The sequence below is a fragment of the Chiloscyllium plagiosum genome, unplaced genomic scaffold (assembly GCF_037043375.1).
Source record: "Chiloscyllium plagiosum isolate Xiang-an unplaced genomic scaffold, Cpla_swu_hap1 HiC_scaffold_31, whole genome shotgun sequence".
Lineage (NCBI taxonomy): Eukaryota > Metazoa > Chordata > Chondrichthyes > Orectolobiformes > Hemiscylliidae > Chiloscyllium > Chiloscyllium plagiosum.
In genome coordinates, this window is record NW_028270169.1 from 21,598,656 (window position 1) to 21,615,543 (window position 16,888).

General features: G+C 39.7%; 1 protein-coding gene across 15 annotated transcripts in view; it reads right to left on the reverse strand.

The window, feature by feature from the left end:
* The window catches only part of git1 (G protein-coupled receptor kinase interacting ArfGAP 1), a 216,394-nt gene that overhangs the window by 63,392 nt on the left and 136,114 nt on the right, over positions 1-16,888 (reverse strand). For 6 of the 15 annotated variants that reach the window (XM_087977319.1, XM_087977323.1, XM_043718410.2 and 3 more), the window contains 2 exons: positions 8,397-8,423; positions 4,096-4,147 (listed from right to left, as the gene is read on the reverse strand). In XM_087977319.1, coding sequence (XP_087833445.1) covers positions 4,096-4,147; positions 8,397-8,423 — 79 coding nt within the window. The remainder of the gene's footprint in view (positions 1-4,095; positions 4,148-8,396; positions 8,424-16,888) is intronic. The other 9 variants (XM_087977325.1, XM_087977321.1, XM_087977329.1 and 6 more) reach the window with 3 other exon arrangements.

The window sequence follows — 16,888 nt, forward strand, 5'->3', positions numbered from 1 at the left end:
TGAGTAGGCAAATACATAGCAGATGATGCATAATGTGGATAAATGCAATGTTATCTACCTTTGTAGCAAAAACAGAAAGGCGATATATTGTGAAAAGGGGAGATGCAATAAGATCTAGGTGCCCTTGTACATCAGTCACTGAAAGTACACATTCAGGTGCTTCAAGCAGTGAAGGCAGTAAGTGGCCTTCATAGCAAGAGGATGAAAGTACAGGTGTCTTATTGCAATTGTACAAGGCCTTTGTGAGACCAGACATGGACTACTGTGTGCAGTTTTAGCTTCCTTATCGGAGGAAGGATATTTTGTCTATGGAGGGAGTGCAATGAAGATTTACCAGACTGATTCTTAGGGTGGCAGGATTGATGCGTAAAGAGAGACTGGATCAGTTAGGACTATATTAATGAGAGTTTAGAAAAATGCGTGTGCACATGTGTTTGCGCACGTGCGGTGTGGAATCTGAGAAACCTGAGAAAAATTCGAACAGGACTAGTCAGGGTAAATGCAGGAAGGATGACCAAGGAGTCCAGGACAGTGATCATAGTCAAAGGATATGGGGTAGGCCATTTACAATGGAGATGAGAAATTGCTTCACCCACAGCGGTAACCTGCTTAATTCTCTGCCACAGTAAACAGTGGAGGCCAAAATACCGAACGTTTTGAAGAAGGAGTTTTTCAGGTTAAAGAGAACAATGCATATGGGAAGAAAAAAAAGGACCCTGTGTTGGATAATCACTAACTATAGTGAATGGCAGAGGAGGCTTCAAGGGTTGAATGGCGTATTCATGCTCCCATTTTTATATTTTCACATTTGGATCCAGGGGTGGCGAGAATGGAAGGGCAAGTGTTACATTTCCTGCATTTTATACTGAAAAGCCCTATGGGAACGGATGGGTTGTAGTGAATTTGGACTGGATCAAGCTATCATGATGGAGATGATCCTGTCAAATGTTGCTAACTATCGGTGGTTCGTAGTTGGGGTACAGTGCTGCCACCACTCTCTTTTTAATGCTGAATTTAAGAGTCTAATTAGCAGGGTATACCAGTGTTTTAACAAGATGTAGTGTATTGTATGTTAGCATCAGACACAAGTTCAACATAATTGCAAAAATAATCAGGAGCCGGGGTGATACGTCTGTCTTAATTGGGACCTTGTACTTGACTGCTTCTTTTCCACAGACTCTGACACAACTACTCCATTAACTCATACGGAACTATAACCTTATAAATATTCAAAATGCAGGGTGAGGAAGATATATTTGGTGGTGGCATCTCACTGAAGCTGGTAGAAATGGTAAGAAAAGATACATAAAAGCCAAACGCTCTAAGTCTTCAGGACTCAACATTGTCAAGCTCAATTTCAGATCATATTCTCATTGTTTATTTTGCATCTTTTGCACACTTTAGTTTCTCTCTCATTTTATTCTTGCAGCCAATAGCACACTTCCACTCAGGGCAAGAAAAGAAAACCAAAATTGTACCATCACCATTCTCATTCAAGGAAGGGTCACTGGACTCGAAATGTTAATTCGATTTCTCTCCACAGATGCTGCCTGACCTCCCGAGCTATTCCAGCAATTTCTGCATTTGTTGCTGATTTCCCAATCTAGTTATTTTGGTTTTTTAACCATTCTCTTTAGCCCTGAAAGAATAACTATCCTATCATTTAATCGCTCCCATTTTCACTCCATCATAATCCTTCCTTTCGACCATACCCCAACTACCCCTTGAAAAAAATTACATTTCTAATTTGTTTTTCAGTTCCCATGAAGGTTACAGGGTTGAAAGGCTCACTCTACATCTCTCTTCACATTCGCTGCCAGAACCTGCTGCATATACCCATTGGTTTCAGAAAAAAGTTCTGCTGGAACTGTCCAACTCCACCTTGTTGACCAGTTTCGATGGCTCACTGAGCCAAACACAGCTGATCTGTCAGTGGAGAAATAACAACACTGCTGCAACAGGCTGGGTTCACGTCACCTCCCACTGTGAAAACTATGTCATTTTATTCCTTTCCTTCCAAAGATTAGTTTCACCTGCCAATAGGTTTCTCAAAAGGGAGCATTTTTGTTTAGTGATCCCTCAGCTGTGACATAGCACTGAGAGCTGGTGAGATGATTGTTGCTAGGTTGCTGACTTGCTGTGCGCTTCCAGCCTAACTTAACTTCGGAAATTCGGCTTTTGTCACATTTCGCTTTTAGTTGCTGTCCAAGGAATGCACAACAGCCCTGATGCAGGCTCACACAGAGCACAAATACGCCAGTGTCATGCCTGCATCCCCTAACAGGGATCAGCCTGTACTGTTGCTTCTAACCCACCTGCCGAGTTTCCATGTTGTCGTCTTTCCTGTCCCCCTCCCCCTGTGCTTGCAGATACAAAGAGCAATAACAGAAAAGTAAGAAGAACAAGAGAAAAAGAAAGTGAAGAAAGAAAAGATACAGACAGATTTAGTTGCAACCACAAAAACCAAAGGAAGAGTTGGAAGTGTTGTAGTTCAATAACCCAAAGCACAAAAGAATCTGGGAACTAAGCAAAGGCCACAAGCTTTCAGCTTTCACAGAAAAATGGAGAATTATAGAATACAGGTCACTAAACTCCAGTAAAATCCAAAGAAAGTCACGTAATGAAAAGTGAGATTCACTTATTCAGTCGCTGTCAACCTATGGCTGCACCAGTGATACTTTTAGATTCAAAAGGATACTGATCTCATGCTGTTAGTGTGTTTGTTATGGCGCATGGATCTGGCTTTCTGCTTCAAAAGACTGTACACATACAGAACAATCATTCTGGTACATTTACAATCTTATGAGGCAAAATTTACCAAAAGGCTTCGAGTAAATGTCCAAAGAGCAAATAGGTAACTTCACGTACAATCATACTGTCTTGCGGAGGATAGAGCATATCTATTTTTCCTTCTCATGCCAAGCTACCCACTGCAACCCCACCAACAAGGGATATTCCACAAAAGCAGCAAAAAAGAAATGATAAGAACAGCCCATTTAAAATGATACATGTTTATAGCACAGCACACACTAGGTTTTGAGGCAATAAAAAAAAACCCAGTAGGATATTTGATTTAATGTCTCTGCATCTTCCTCTGCTTCAAAAGCAATCAAATTTTTAATTCCAAATTACAAAGACCAAAACTTATTCATGAAGATTATCCACCTTTTATTCACATATTTTATAATTTAATTATATCTTAAAATCAAGTAATCAAGAGAATTTACTAACATCCCTGTCACTCCACGATTTAGGATGTTTTTCAAATCCTGTAAATATATTTCCACCAGTCAAGTTAATTTACTGTTTAGAGTAATATGGAATGTTTAAGCTTAGAGTCCCAAAAATTTTGATAACTACAGATCACAAAAATTAGGGCTGAAATCAATACTGCCATATGAACTTCTCTGGCAATTAACAATACTACATGGCCACTGCACTAAGGGCTTTACTGTGGTTCAGTCTGCAGTGAGACCCTACTGGAAAGGGTGCATGTGAATGTTGAGAGGGATTGCTTAAATTTCAGATCATTCTGGAAGAAGCTGTAGCATCTCACAGCAATCAGAAACAGATGTCTGTGGCCACCTAAATTCTGTGGCAATAATAAAGTGAAACAATGTTTTCACTTTGAAAATACTTGGATGCAAGTTAATATAAGAGGGTGCCAAATCCCTTAAGGTTTTTCTATCAATACAATGTTTCGTACTAGTTACTAGATTGGGACATATTGCATAAAATATAAAACCTAACAAGGAAGGAACACCATGCAAAAAGCTCAGGTGCAAAGTAGTTCGCAATATTCATTTTATTTTCAAACTAAAGACTGAAAAGCAGCTCATCACATCATGCAACATCTCATGATAAATATATCTAAATCAAGTGTATTGTATCAGGCTGAAGTAGATATTTTAGGTGCAGACTGACAGTGTGTGTTTTCAACATTTTCTACTTTCTAGATTTACGTTTTGCAGAAAATTAAATGCAATACATAGAAGCAACTTAATTTGCACAGAGATATATGCTAAATTTGGCTTGGGTCGGGGAAGGCGCAGTTATTCCTAACAATACAGAAGTAATTGTTTGTTCATAACTTACTGCTTGAAGTTTCTTTTTGGCAGCCTTAGCCAGTTCTGACAAGTCCAAACTACTGAAGAAAAACATGAAAGAAACCATAACTCAGGCACCAGATCAAAGAAAAATGCATAAGAAAATATTCTCATTTCTACATGGAGCTTAAACGAAAAAGCCTTTGATAAACTATGGTTTCATAATTTTGTTTACCATACTGTTCACCAATATAGCATACATGGAAAACATTTGAAAGTTCAGCAATATTCTAAAACCACAAAAACTTGAATTTTGCACTTGAGTTAACTCTACCTTGACACTATAAATGAAATAACTTTAAACAGATATACGATGGTTGTTACATACTGTAGAACTCAAATACTGCAATTATTAGGAAGTACCAGTGTAACTCAATGATAGCCATCAACAATTAACCATGACAACAGCAACCTTCAACAATAATGTCCTGCTAAATATACTGTTCTTGATGCTCAGTGGAACTGATGAACTTAATGCTCTGGAATGAGACATGATTTGTAATCATGAATATGTATTTTTAAAAAGCACTGTAAATTTCCTGACAACTTAGTTGTGGTGTCCAAGATTCAATTTGCTTTTGACTAAATATATTGCTGAGACAAAACACATATGCATCCAATGAAAAAGCAATTCTTTCCATTGTGACATTGCAATGACTCTGGTTTCTGGAATACAGAGTAGCACTTATGTTGCACCGTAGCCGCCTTGAAGTCTGAATCTGCAAAACTGGCCAGGAGCTGTAACATCCCCATTGTCTGAGGAAGATATGTAGAAAGCAGCAAATACCAAATTGGTTCATAGAGCTTGGAGTTGCTCAAACATTATTCAAAAAGGTGAACCCACATATGGATTTACTGCCATTGGGCTGACACCTGGAAGGGGCCAAACAGCAAAGGACATTGAAGTGACAAAGCAACACTTCAATTTTTTTTTAAAACACAGGTACTCATCTAGCTCTGGTTTAATGACTTAATTCTTCACCAACACATTGTCCAGTGACAATAACATTTTAGATAGATTTTCTTCCGGAGAGTTTTGGCTAAGTAACAACATATTCTGACAGCATAACGCCAAGTATTTCATGACTGCTACCTATTGTGTCACGTATAGTTCTCACTTCCCCAAAACATTTCTTTCCTCTCCTACCACAAATTCTGACATTTTCTCCCAATCACTGACAACCATTAGCATAACTCTGAATTTAGTTCTTGCTGATTTGGTTATAACATCAAGTAACACAAATTATTTCACGCTAACATGATCAAACCTTAATCCAACTGGATTTGGATTAATTTTTAAAAAAACTACCAAAATGTTCCTTCCACCAAATCCAGTTTTCTTTATTCATTACAGGGATGTTGCCATCACTAACTTGGACAGCATTTACTCTTCATTCTTAATTGCACTGGAGAAGGCAATAGTGAGCTGCTTTCTTGAACTGCAATAGATCATGGGATGTAGGAATGGAGTTCTAGGATTTTGACAAGAATGGTGAAGGAATAGTGATTCCTAAGTGGCAGTGTTCTGATGCATCTGCTGACCTCATCCTTCCAGGTGTGGAAGACGCTGTCAAAAGGCCTCGGTGAGCTATAGTGCAATTGTTAGATGGTACACACTGCCACCATTGTGCAGTCATGGATGAAGTTCCAAACAAGCATGATTTTTTTCATTCTGGATCGTATCAAACTCAGTGTTGCTGAAGATGTACAAATAAAGGGAAGTGTTTTGAGTTTTGCAGATTATGGCCAGACCTTGGGGAGTTAGGAGCCATGTTTCTCACCTCAATTCCCAGCCTCTGATTTGCTCTTGTAAGCACAGTATTTATATGGCTGGTTCAGGTCAGTTTCTGGTCAGTGGTAATTCCCAAGATGTTGGTAGGAGGGGATTCAGTGATGGTAATGTTATTGAATGTCAAAAGGAAATGGTCAGATTCACTCCTGTTGGAAATTGTCATTTGCTGGGCACAGTTGAGTTTGGAGCACAAGCCTTTAGTACTACTGCTAGAATGTTATCAGGGTTGATCGTCTTTGTAGCTTCCACTGCCTCTAGCTGTTTCTTGACGTCAATGAAGTAAATCAAATCGACTTAAGACTCGCATCTGTGATCTTTGAGACCTCTGGAAGAGGTTGAAACGGAATAACTCGGCACTTCAGGCTAAAGATGACCACAGAATGATCCAACCATGTTCCCACACTGCCCACCACAGATCTAGTCTATCACTTGTATCCTTTGAGCTGTCTGAACACTTGCCAGGAGTGGTGCTATTGTGTTACTCTTGGTGATGAACTGACACATTAGATGATTAGGAACTGCAGATGGTAATGAACAGGAATTATCTTGCTCATGTATGCCTTAATGCCATGATACTTCATGGGGTTGAGAGTCCACAGACTCCCACGGCAACTATCTCTCAACAGTTCTGCCACTTCTAATGGGTTTGGCCCACTGGTGTGACAATGATAGTGATGGTGGTATCTGGGCCATTGTTTGATTACTTTGTGGAACACATTCCCCAATTTTGACACCAACTGCCCAGATGTTGGTAAGGAGATTTTGCAAGATCGACAGGTTTGCCATTGTCATTTCCAGTGCCTAGCTTGATGCAGAGCGCTCCTTCCCATTTCACTCCTTTTTATAGGTTTTGTAGTGGTTTGATATAATTTAGTTGCTTACTAGACTACTTCAGAGGGCAATTAAGAGTCAACCACATTGCTGTGACTCCAGACGCACAGCATAAACTAGGTAAGGAAGCAGATTACCTTCCCTAAAGCACTTAAATAGATGAACTTTTATGACAATGAACAATTGCAGTGGTGGAATTTGAAGTTATGCCTCAGAACATTAGCTTGGGTTCCTGGATACTTCTCCAGTAATATCACGAGGTCACCACCTCTCCATGAGGTGCTGAGTGAGTAAAGAGATGCTTTTCAACTCTGGATTTTTACTCCAAATGTTACATTGGATAATCATTAAGGTGAAGAGAAGAAACACAGCTGCAAACTATTTTTTTCAAAAATGACAACATTTAAAATGTCTCAAAAACTGTTCAAAGATTCTAATAGCTACCTAATGTAGACTACTATTGCCACAACATAAATCTCTCAGTATTTTGGGGAAGAGGAGATTTTAACATTTAAAAAAAAAGGGACCAGGCTTCAACACTGAAGGTGCCATATGGTATTCATTTTGAATTTAGCAAACGTTGACACTTATTAGAAAGGTTTCATTATTTTTCTTAAAACAATTGGTTGCATTCAGACTCAAAATGCAGTCAATTTATGCTTTTACATTTAAATTAACACTGGAGTGCTGCAGTTACATTAGTGCCTGTGATGCTCATTGGAAAGAGAGAGAAATATTAAAGAATAACCACTGGTAGAAACAGTAGAATAGCAACACAAGCAGCTGGCATTATTTTCCTGGATATAGGTTAGTTTTGCACTGGTAGCCTGCACAGATGTTTGGGGATGTCAGTGTTCAGAATACAAACATAAGCTTGACAATTCAATAACCACTGTGCAATTCACATAGAACAATCTCTACTAGCTGCTCATGAAGTGGATTTTACTGATCCATGTTTAACAATCTGTTGACAAGAGGCCCAATTCTGAAATGAGGTACACAAGATCATTGACGGCACTTCAGTGTTATTCCTCTAAGTATGTGATTTGTCAGCAAAGCACCAAGAATCATTGATGTCAAAATGTGGGTCATAACTTTGCCAAATCTTCCAGCAAAAGAAGCAAATATGCCCATAGTCCCAAGAGGCATAAAAAAATGAATGTCAGTTTATTTTTAAGGTGTGGGCGAGGAAGAAAACAGGAAACTCATGAGAATTAGCTGAAGGTCTTGAATATAAATTTTAACTATAATCTGTAAGCAATTGCTTTTTTGCAGGAAAAGAAAACATGTTCAGGAGTCATTTTTTCAATTGAACCAACTTTTTTTTAAATTAATGACACAAGATATGCCCGAAATTAGTTACCATCTCATATTCCACTAATGAATGTAACAATGTCAGAAGCCTTTAAACAATAAAACATTTTGTAAAAGTAATGCAAAATTGAAGTTGAAGTGACTAGCAAGGTAAGATACACTTATGTATTTCATGTAATTGGATAATCTATAAAACAAAAACTCAAACAGCAGCATTTCAACTCTGGCTCCAGTTAGCCCCACTATGGTGAACTTTGTCCAACATTTTACAGGCATGAAACACTGAGAAGCACAGTTCTAAAATAATATTGGCAGAATTTGTGAACAAATGGAAGATCTAAATGAAAAAATACCTCTGAGTCATGCATTTTTGCCGTGTTCTATTTTCCAAGGAATGCAAAGGAGGAAAAACAGGAACATTTGTTAGAATAAGCAACCTAATTATCTAGCATGACACCCAGACTTTGGACATATGTGGATTTGTTACTTCTATACTTAAACACATTGTAACACACTTCATAAGACATTGACAGATCACAATACAAAATGGTTTGTTGGAAAGCAATACTGTTGTTTCATTCATGCTGAAGAGAAGGGTACAAATTACAGTCACCTTCAACAGAATGACTTTCTACTAGCTGGAGCAATGTTTCAGATTATGGAAAATTATGCAGTGAAGTCATCATTCATTGCAACCAAACCTACAACAATGAAGTGCAATATGCACTTGCTCAATTAAATTCACCCAGATTCTCAAGACTATTTAGACTCAAGTTTAGAGGCAATTCAAACATATGTCATAGTGTACTATCAAATATAGAGATCAAAGTCATTTAAATGACTAAAGCTTGCAGCGGTCAGAAATTTATGATTCAGGTGTTAAAAATATTGAAAAATGACAGGACAATAAATAGAATGGATCAACTTTCTTGCCAACAATAACTCCAGAAATTAAATGAAATCTGAATCATAACAGGAAGATGCAAGAAAGGGAAATAATCTAAACTTATCCATGGCATACATCCCAAATTCAGAAAGTGTTGCTTAAAGAGCCAGAGTTCATAAAGAAATTAATGTAAATTGGATCCATTAAAAATATGCATTACCATTGGGAAAAGTATTGACACTCTGGCCCAGATTTTGCTGTAACAACATCTGCAGGTAGACAGACTCACATTTTCTTTTGTGGCACAGCAAGGGAACTGCATGGTGGCTCAGTGGTTAGCACTGCTGCCTCTCAGCGCCAGAGATTTGGGCTCAATTCCAGTCATGGGTCACTGTGTGGAGTTTGCACACTCTCCCTGTGTCTGCATGGGGTTTCTTCAGGGTGTACCGGTTTACCACTCACAGGCTAAAGATGTGCAGGTGAAGTGGATTATCCATAGCATTCAGGGATGTGAAGACTAGGTGGATTAGCCATGGTAAACAGTGGGAGTAGGGGTCAGGGTCTAGGTGGGATGCCCTTAAGAGGGTCGTTTCAGACTTAGAATCAGAGTTGTACAGCACAGGAACAGACTCCATCTAAATTAAACTCCATCTGTCACTCCTCAGCCCATTGGTCCATTTAATCAAGATCCCTTGGTAGATGTTAACCTTCTTCGCTGTTCACTGCACCTCCAACTTTGGTGTAATCTGCAAACTTATTAACTACACCTCTTATGCTCACATCCAAACCATTTATATAAAATGATGAAAAGTAGTGGACCCAGCACCAATCCTTGTGGCACACTACTGGTCGCAGGCCTCCAGTCTGAAAAGCAACCTTCCACCAACCCTCTATCTTCTACCTTTGAGCCAGTTCTGTATCCTAATGGCTAGTTCTCCCCGTATTCCATGAGACCTAACCTTGCTAACCAGTCTCCCATGAGGAATCTTGTCAAACACCTTAATGAACACCTTACTTGATGGGCCAAATCGCCACCTTCCACATTGCAGGGGTTCTATGATCCTATGAAATGGGACTTGGGACTGGAGTGAGCACATCACACAATTCTATAAAGTGAACAGTTCAAATTGAAAAACAACTTTTTGTCATTTATATAAGTGATTTGGATGTGAACATAGGAGGTATAGTAAGTTTGCAGGTGACACCAAAATTGGAGGTGTAGTGGACAGCGAAAAAGGTTACCTCAGATTACAACAGGATCTTGATCAGATGGACAAATGGGCTGCGGAGTGGCAGATGGAGTTTGACTTTGATAAATGCGAGGTGCTGCCTTTTGGAAAAGCAAATCTTAGCAGGACTTATACACTTAATGGTAAGGTCTTAGGTGTTGCTGAACAAAGAGACAGATTCATAGTTCCTTGAAAGTAGAGTCGCAGGTAGACAGGATAGTGAAGGCGACATTTGGTGTGCTTTCCTCTATTGGTCAGAGCACTGAGTATAGGATTTAGGAGCTCATGTTGTGGCTGTACAGGACATTGGTTAGCCACTGTTGGAATGCTGGAATATTGCGTGCAATTCTGGTCTCCTTGCTATCAAAAGCATGTTGAGAGACTTTGAGAAAAGATTTACAACAATGTTACCTGGGTTGAAGGATTTGAGCTATAGGGAAAGACTGAATAGGCTGGGGCTGCTTTCCCTGGAGCGGAGGCTGAGAGATGACCTTATAGAGGTTTATAAAATCACAAGGGGCATGGATAGGATAAACAGACAAGGTCTTTTCCCTGGAGTGGGGGAGTCCAGAACTAGAGGGCATAAGTTTAGGGTGAGGGGGGAAATATATAAAAGGGACCTAAGGGGCAACTTTTTCATGCAGAGGGTGATGAGTGTATAGAATGAGTTGCTAGAGGAAGTGGCGGAGGCTGGTACAATTACAGCATTTAAAAAGGCACCTGGATGGGTCTCTGAATAGGAAAGGTTTAGATGAATATGGGCCTAGTGCTGGCAAATGGGACTAGATTAGATTAGGATATCTGGTTGGCATGGTTGGACCGAAGGGTCCGATTTTGTGCTGTACATCTAGACGATTCTATGACTCTATAACTGCACATTGGCATGGATGGATTCCATCAGGTACAGAGACAGACTGAAGGGAAGTTTACTTTTAAAATGTGCAACAATTATTACCAGAAGGAATGAGAGGTGACATTTGTGAAAGATTTTAACACAAGAGATTGAAAATTTACGCCATTAGTTTGGTACTTAGACTTGAAATGACAAGACATTCCATTCTGAGGCAAGTTTAGTTCTACCTATTATGCAATTATTGCAAACTCACACTATTCAATGCATTTCAATGGCAAGGCTAATGTGGATGATTTTTAAAATATGATTACTGGCTAAATAACATATTTCAGAGAACAACCTTTCAGCATTTGTTTAATTATGCACCTGCCCTGAGATCACATTTTCATTTGCACAAAAGGGGAAGTGCCATCAGCCTGTTATTTTAAGAGTAAAACCTGGCTCGTTATTGCGTGCACATTAAAATATCAAGATATAGAAGTACACAAAGTATTATAGCTGTTCTCACCTCAACAAAATGAGCATAGCAAATATTTTTCCCATCTGAAGAGGCTACCTCAACAAGTGTACAAATTCAAAAATAAGTTACTATTTTTAGACTTATTTGTGTGACATGGGTGTCACTGGCTGGGCAATACTTATTGCCCATTAGGTGCCGTTGGGAAGATGGTGAGCTGCCTTTTGGAACCACTGCAGTCCATGTGCTGTGGGTTGACCCATTATACTCTTGGGAGAGGGATTTCCAGGATTTTAACCCAGTGACAGCAAAGGAATAATGATATATTTTCAAGTCAGGATGGGGAGTGGCTTGGAGGCAAACGTGCAGGTGATAGCGTCCCCATATATTTGATGCCCTAGTCTTTTGAGACAGAAGTGATCATTAGTTTGGAAGGTACTATCTGAGGAGTCTTGGTGTGAATTTCTGCACTGCTTTGTATAAATCGTAAACACTGCGGTTACTGAATGTCGGTGGTGAAACAAGTGGATATTTTGGATATAGTGTCAATCAAGCAGGTTACTTTGTCCTGGATGGTGTCAAGCTTCTTCAATGTTATTGGCAGCAAGCGGGGACTATTCCATCACACTCCTGACTTGTGTCTTAGGGAGTCAGGTGGTGTACTGCTTGTCACAGGTTTTCTACCTCTGACCTGTTTTCGTAGCTACTGTTTATGTGGTGAGTCCAGTTGAGTTGCTGGTCAACAGAACCCCAAGGTTGTTGATAGTGGGTAAGGACGGCAGATTTTCATTTCCAAAGGACATTAGTGAGCCAAATTTTTTTCCTGACAATCAACAATGGTTCCGTGATCATTAGTAAATTCTCGATTCCAGATTTTCTTTTATTGAATTCAAACTCTTCCTCCTGCAGATTCAAATCCAGGTCCCCAGAGCATGAGTTTCTGATTCAATAGTCTAGAGGTAATACCTCTAGGCTATCACTTTCCTTACATCTTTTAACACAGGCTACTCTTTCGATCTTTCGAACATTTCTGCTGCACAACCATCTCAAAGACCCATTTCAGACCAAATATGGAATATATACTTTCAAAGTAACATAAAGGTTTACTTCTGTTAAAACATTGTATAGTTAAAGAACAGACCAAAGCTCTTTACAGATCAACTCTGTTTTTTCCAGAAGAGCAAAGTAACAGTAATGAGAATCTTAAAATCATCCAAGACGATTGCGTAGGATAATAGTTTTATGATATTTAATGCAAGTCTCTAATTCCACTCCACATCATTTTAGACAGTATTATCTACATTTAAAATATAAAAAACAAAACCTCTGCTTAAATAGGAACAACTTACACATACACAGCATCTTTAATGTACAAAATGCTATAAGACACATTGCAGACAAATATTAGTGTCACAGATGTCAAAGTAAGACAAGGAAATCAGGAGTGGGGACTGAATAAAAAAAGGTTTCTGAGAAGACTTTAAAAATAAAAAGGACACAAGGTGGAGCTAAGAGTCGAGAAAGGAAGTTTCAGAAGTTTGCTAATATAACAAACGGTTCTAGCACTGGTTGAGAAAAACCATGCAGGTAGCATCAAAGCACAGAAGAAAGATCAAAAATGCCAAAATGTTCCATGTGCTTAAAAATCTTAAGAATCTGCTTTGGGGCTGTCTTACATGTAAAACAGATTAATAAAAGGGGCTCAATGCACTGCTCTGAATTTTACCTGCCAACCCTTTCAGTAGGGTGGTAGTAGGTTAATTGCGCTGGGAAGAAGGTGTAAGAGGTTCACACATATCAATAGACAATGGCAAGAACATCTGTGCTGGCTGTAGGTAAATTGTTGGCTCCCAGGTTTCACAGGGAGGTCTCAAATGTTAAGTTTTATAAGATCTTAACTTTGAACTTCCCATTTAATTCAAGGCAGAATGGAGTTAAGGATCCAGAGGATAGCTAATTAGCACTTCTGCCTGGATATAAGCCCCATTTGAATTACATTGCCATAGTTTTGGGAAGAGATAGTTCATAACAAACAATTAAAGTATCTGTAAGTTTCTTAAAATGATCAAAATCCCAGATGGGCTGTTCCCAAGATGACCAATTTCAACTTAAAATCCCAGATAGCTTCTCCTGCCAAGATCATAATTTCCCTTCCCACATTGACGGTGCCCTCCAGCGCATCTCGTCCACTTCCCGCACCACCGCCCTTGAACCCATCCCCCCCTATGCAACAAGGACAGAATCCCCTGTTCACATCTACCACCCCACCAACCTCCACATCATCCTCCACCATTTCCACCAACTACAAATGCACTCCACCACCAGAGATATATTTCCCTCCCCTATCAGCTTCCGGAGAGACCATTCCTTCCACAACTCCCTCATCAGGTCCAAGCCCACCAGCCTCCAGCACCTTGCCCTGCCACTGTCGGAAGTGCAAAACCTGCACCCACAGCATTCCCCTCAGCTCCATCCAAGGCCCCAAAAGGATCTTTCCACATCCGACATAAATTTACCTGTACCTCCACCAATGCTATCTACTGCATCCATTGCACCCGGCGTGGTCTCCTCTCCACCCGGGAGACAGAACGCATCCTTGTGGATTGTTTCAGAGAACATCTCTGGGACACCCGCACCAACCAACCCCACCGCCCCATGGCTGAATACTTCAACTCCCCCTCCCACTCTGCCAAGGACATGCAGGTCCTGGGCCTCCTCCATTGGTAAACCTTACCACCCTGGAGGAAGAACGCCTCATATTGTGCTTTGGGACCCTGCAACCACACTGGATCAATGTGGAATTCAACATTTTCCTCATTTACCCTCCCCCACACTATCCCTTTCCCAAGTCTCCAACTCGGCACCGTCCTCCTGACCTGCCCATCACCTTTCCCATTTATCCACTCCACTCTACCTTCCCCCGTTCCCCCCGCCCCGACCTATCACCTTCTCACTCACCTTCATCTACCTATTGCATTCTCAGCTACCTTGCCGCTAGCCCCATCACCTCCCATTTATTTCTCAGTCCCCCCACAACCTACAAGCCTCATTCCTGATGAAGGGATTATACCTGAAACATCGATTCTCCTGCGCCTGGGATGCTGTCTGACGTGCTGTGCTTTTCCAGCACCACACTCTTGACTCTGATCTCAAGCACCTGCAGACTTCACTTTCTACTTCTTAAGGATGATGTAAAATATTACAATGGAGGTGGAGTTTTGGTCATTCCACAAGTTAAAATCAGGCCATTTCCTGTGGCTTGGAACACAAGTTGACAATTGAAGAGTGTTAGATAATGCTACTTCTAATTTGCTTGTCACAGTAAATGTCACAAAACTAGAAATTTTGTTGTGTGATCCTTCCAATCAGTCATTGGTTCTCAAATGTCCTTTAAGTTATTAGAAACTAAAGAGATCCTAATAAAATAATCAAGTTCTGAAATGTATTTGCTAGAGTACCTTTTTGCAACAAACTAAATGCTTTCTGAAAATACAAATGAAAATCATTAAATGAATGGCTACGGTTTTTTGATTAGATTAGATTCCCTACAGTGTAGAAACAGGCCCTTCAGCTCAACAAGTCCACACCGACCCTCCAAAGAGTAACCCACCCAGACCCATTCCCCTGCCCTACATTTACCCCTGACTAATCCACCTAACAGTATAGGCAATTTAGCATGACCAATTCACTTAACCTGCGCATCTTTGGAATGTGGGAGGAAACCAGGGTATACAGAGGAAACCCATGCAGACACGGGGAGAATGTGCAAACTCCACACTGACAGTCGCCCAAGGTGGGAATCGAACTCGGATCTCTGGCGCTGTGAGGCAGCAGTGCTAACCACTGAGCCACCATGCCACCCTTTGGTTGGCTCATCAGTAGCCACTTCTACAACCTGTACAATCCAGTACACCATTCTATACCTCAACTGCATGTAGCTTTGGTATGAGAGATTAGTTAAGATTTTCTATTTGAAACAGGAAATTCTAAAACTGTTTTGGATTTCTAACATCTGTACCTTTTCACTTTCAGATCTTCTCCAAATTTCCCCATTCCTCTGACATGTTTAATCAATGCTTCAACAATCAAGGGTCAACATTTCATCTTTATATCTTGTTTGCTTTTTGGCCATTACTCATTCTTCATTCTTGGCTTCTAAGCAGAGTGGCCCTTACTACTTTTATTTTTCTGAACACTTTTGTCTCTTCTGGTATTCATGCACTCCATTCATACGAGAAATTATACGCAATGCTTTCCACATTTGGCAGTTGTTACTATAAGACTGGACATGTGAACCTCTTTTCAAGTTAAATGGGTGCTTCTTCTCCATGAGTCTTAGCCAGGAAATGTAAATGCTAGTTTCAAATGCAGTTTCAAATATTTTGTTTAGTGTTTTTTGCACACAACTTTACATTTTTAGCATCACCCAGGTGAGCAATATCTCAGCTATTATTAATTTAAAATGTGTCAACAATCCAATATTTACAAAACATAAATCCATGATACTGGAAGTAGTGCTTAAACCTCATTCCATAATTTGGAATGTTTTAGATAAAACCATATTTGAACAATATAACCATTTAGTCAACATAGCAACATGAAAAACTTGAAGTGCTATTAAATCTCAATCCTTCCCAAACTAAATTAGAACAGTTAATGCCTGTCTACAAGACAAATTCTAAATGGCCATTCCTAACAGTCAGGAGGGAGATAATTAGTTGGCTCCAAAGATTCTCAACTGTGTTTTTTTTTAAAAAACACTCCATATATGTTGTATCTTGTTAATTTGGCTCTGTCAACATAACTTGAAAAGCAATTGGGAAAACTGGCTAGAAGCTGAAGAATAATATTTCATTACTGGAGGTGACTAAACAATACTGTTACACCCAGAAAAGTACATGTTCAGACTGCAAAATACAATTCAGCTTCAAAGCACAACAACAAATACTCAACCAAAAGAGTTGGTGGTAGTGCGAGATCAAAGTGAGTGGTAATTGTACAAGAAACATAGGTTATATCTGGAGGAGATGCAAATGGCAGTGACGAAGCTGTGCCACCCAAACACCAAAATAACTGAAAAAGGAGTTTAAAACAATTTGCAAAGGAAAATAAGTGGAGATAGAGAAACTTGATGACTGGAATGGATTCATTATAGGAAGCAGGGTACAAAAACATGCAATTGAGGCAATTTTGCGTGCCAATAGATTTAAGGCACTTTTCCGTCATAGTTTCTCCATTTCTGGAGTAGTCTGAGTCAGGAGAAGGAAGAATCAGAATCAGAGATGAATGTGAGAGATAATGAGACAAAACTGATGAAGCTTTACATTTGAGATACAACAGATAAAAAAGATGATGGAGGAGTCATGAGTTAGACTGGAACAAAAGACTGCTCCATATACTTGACTGCTGCAGCCATAATA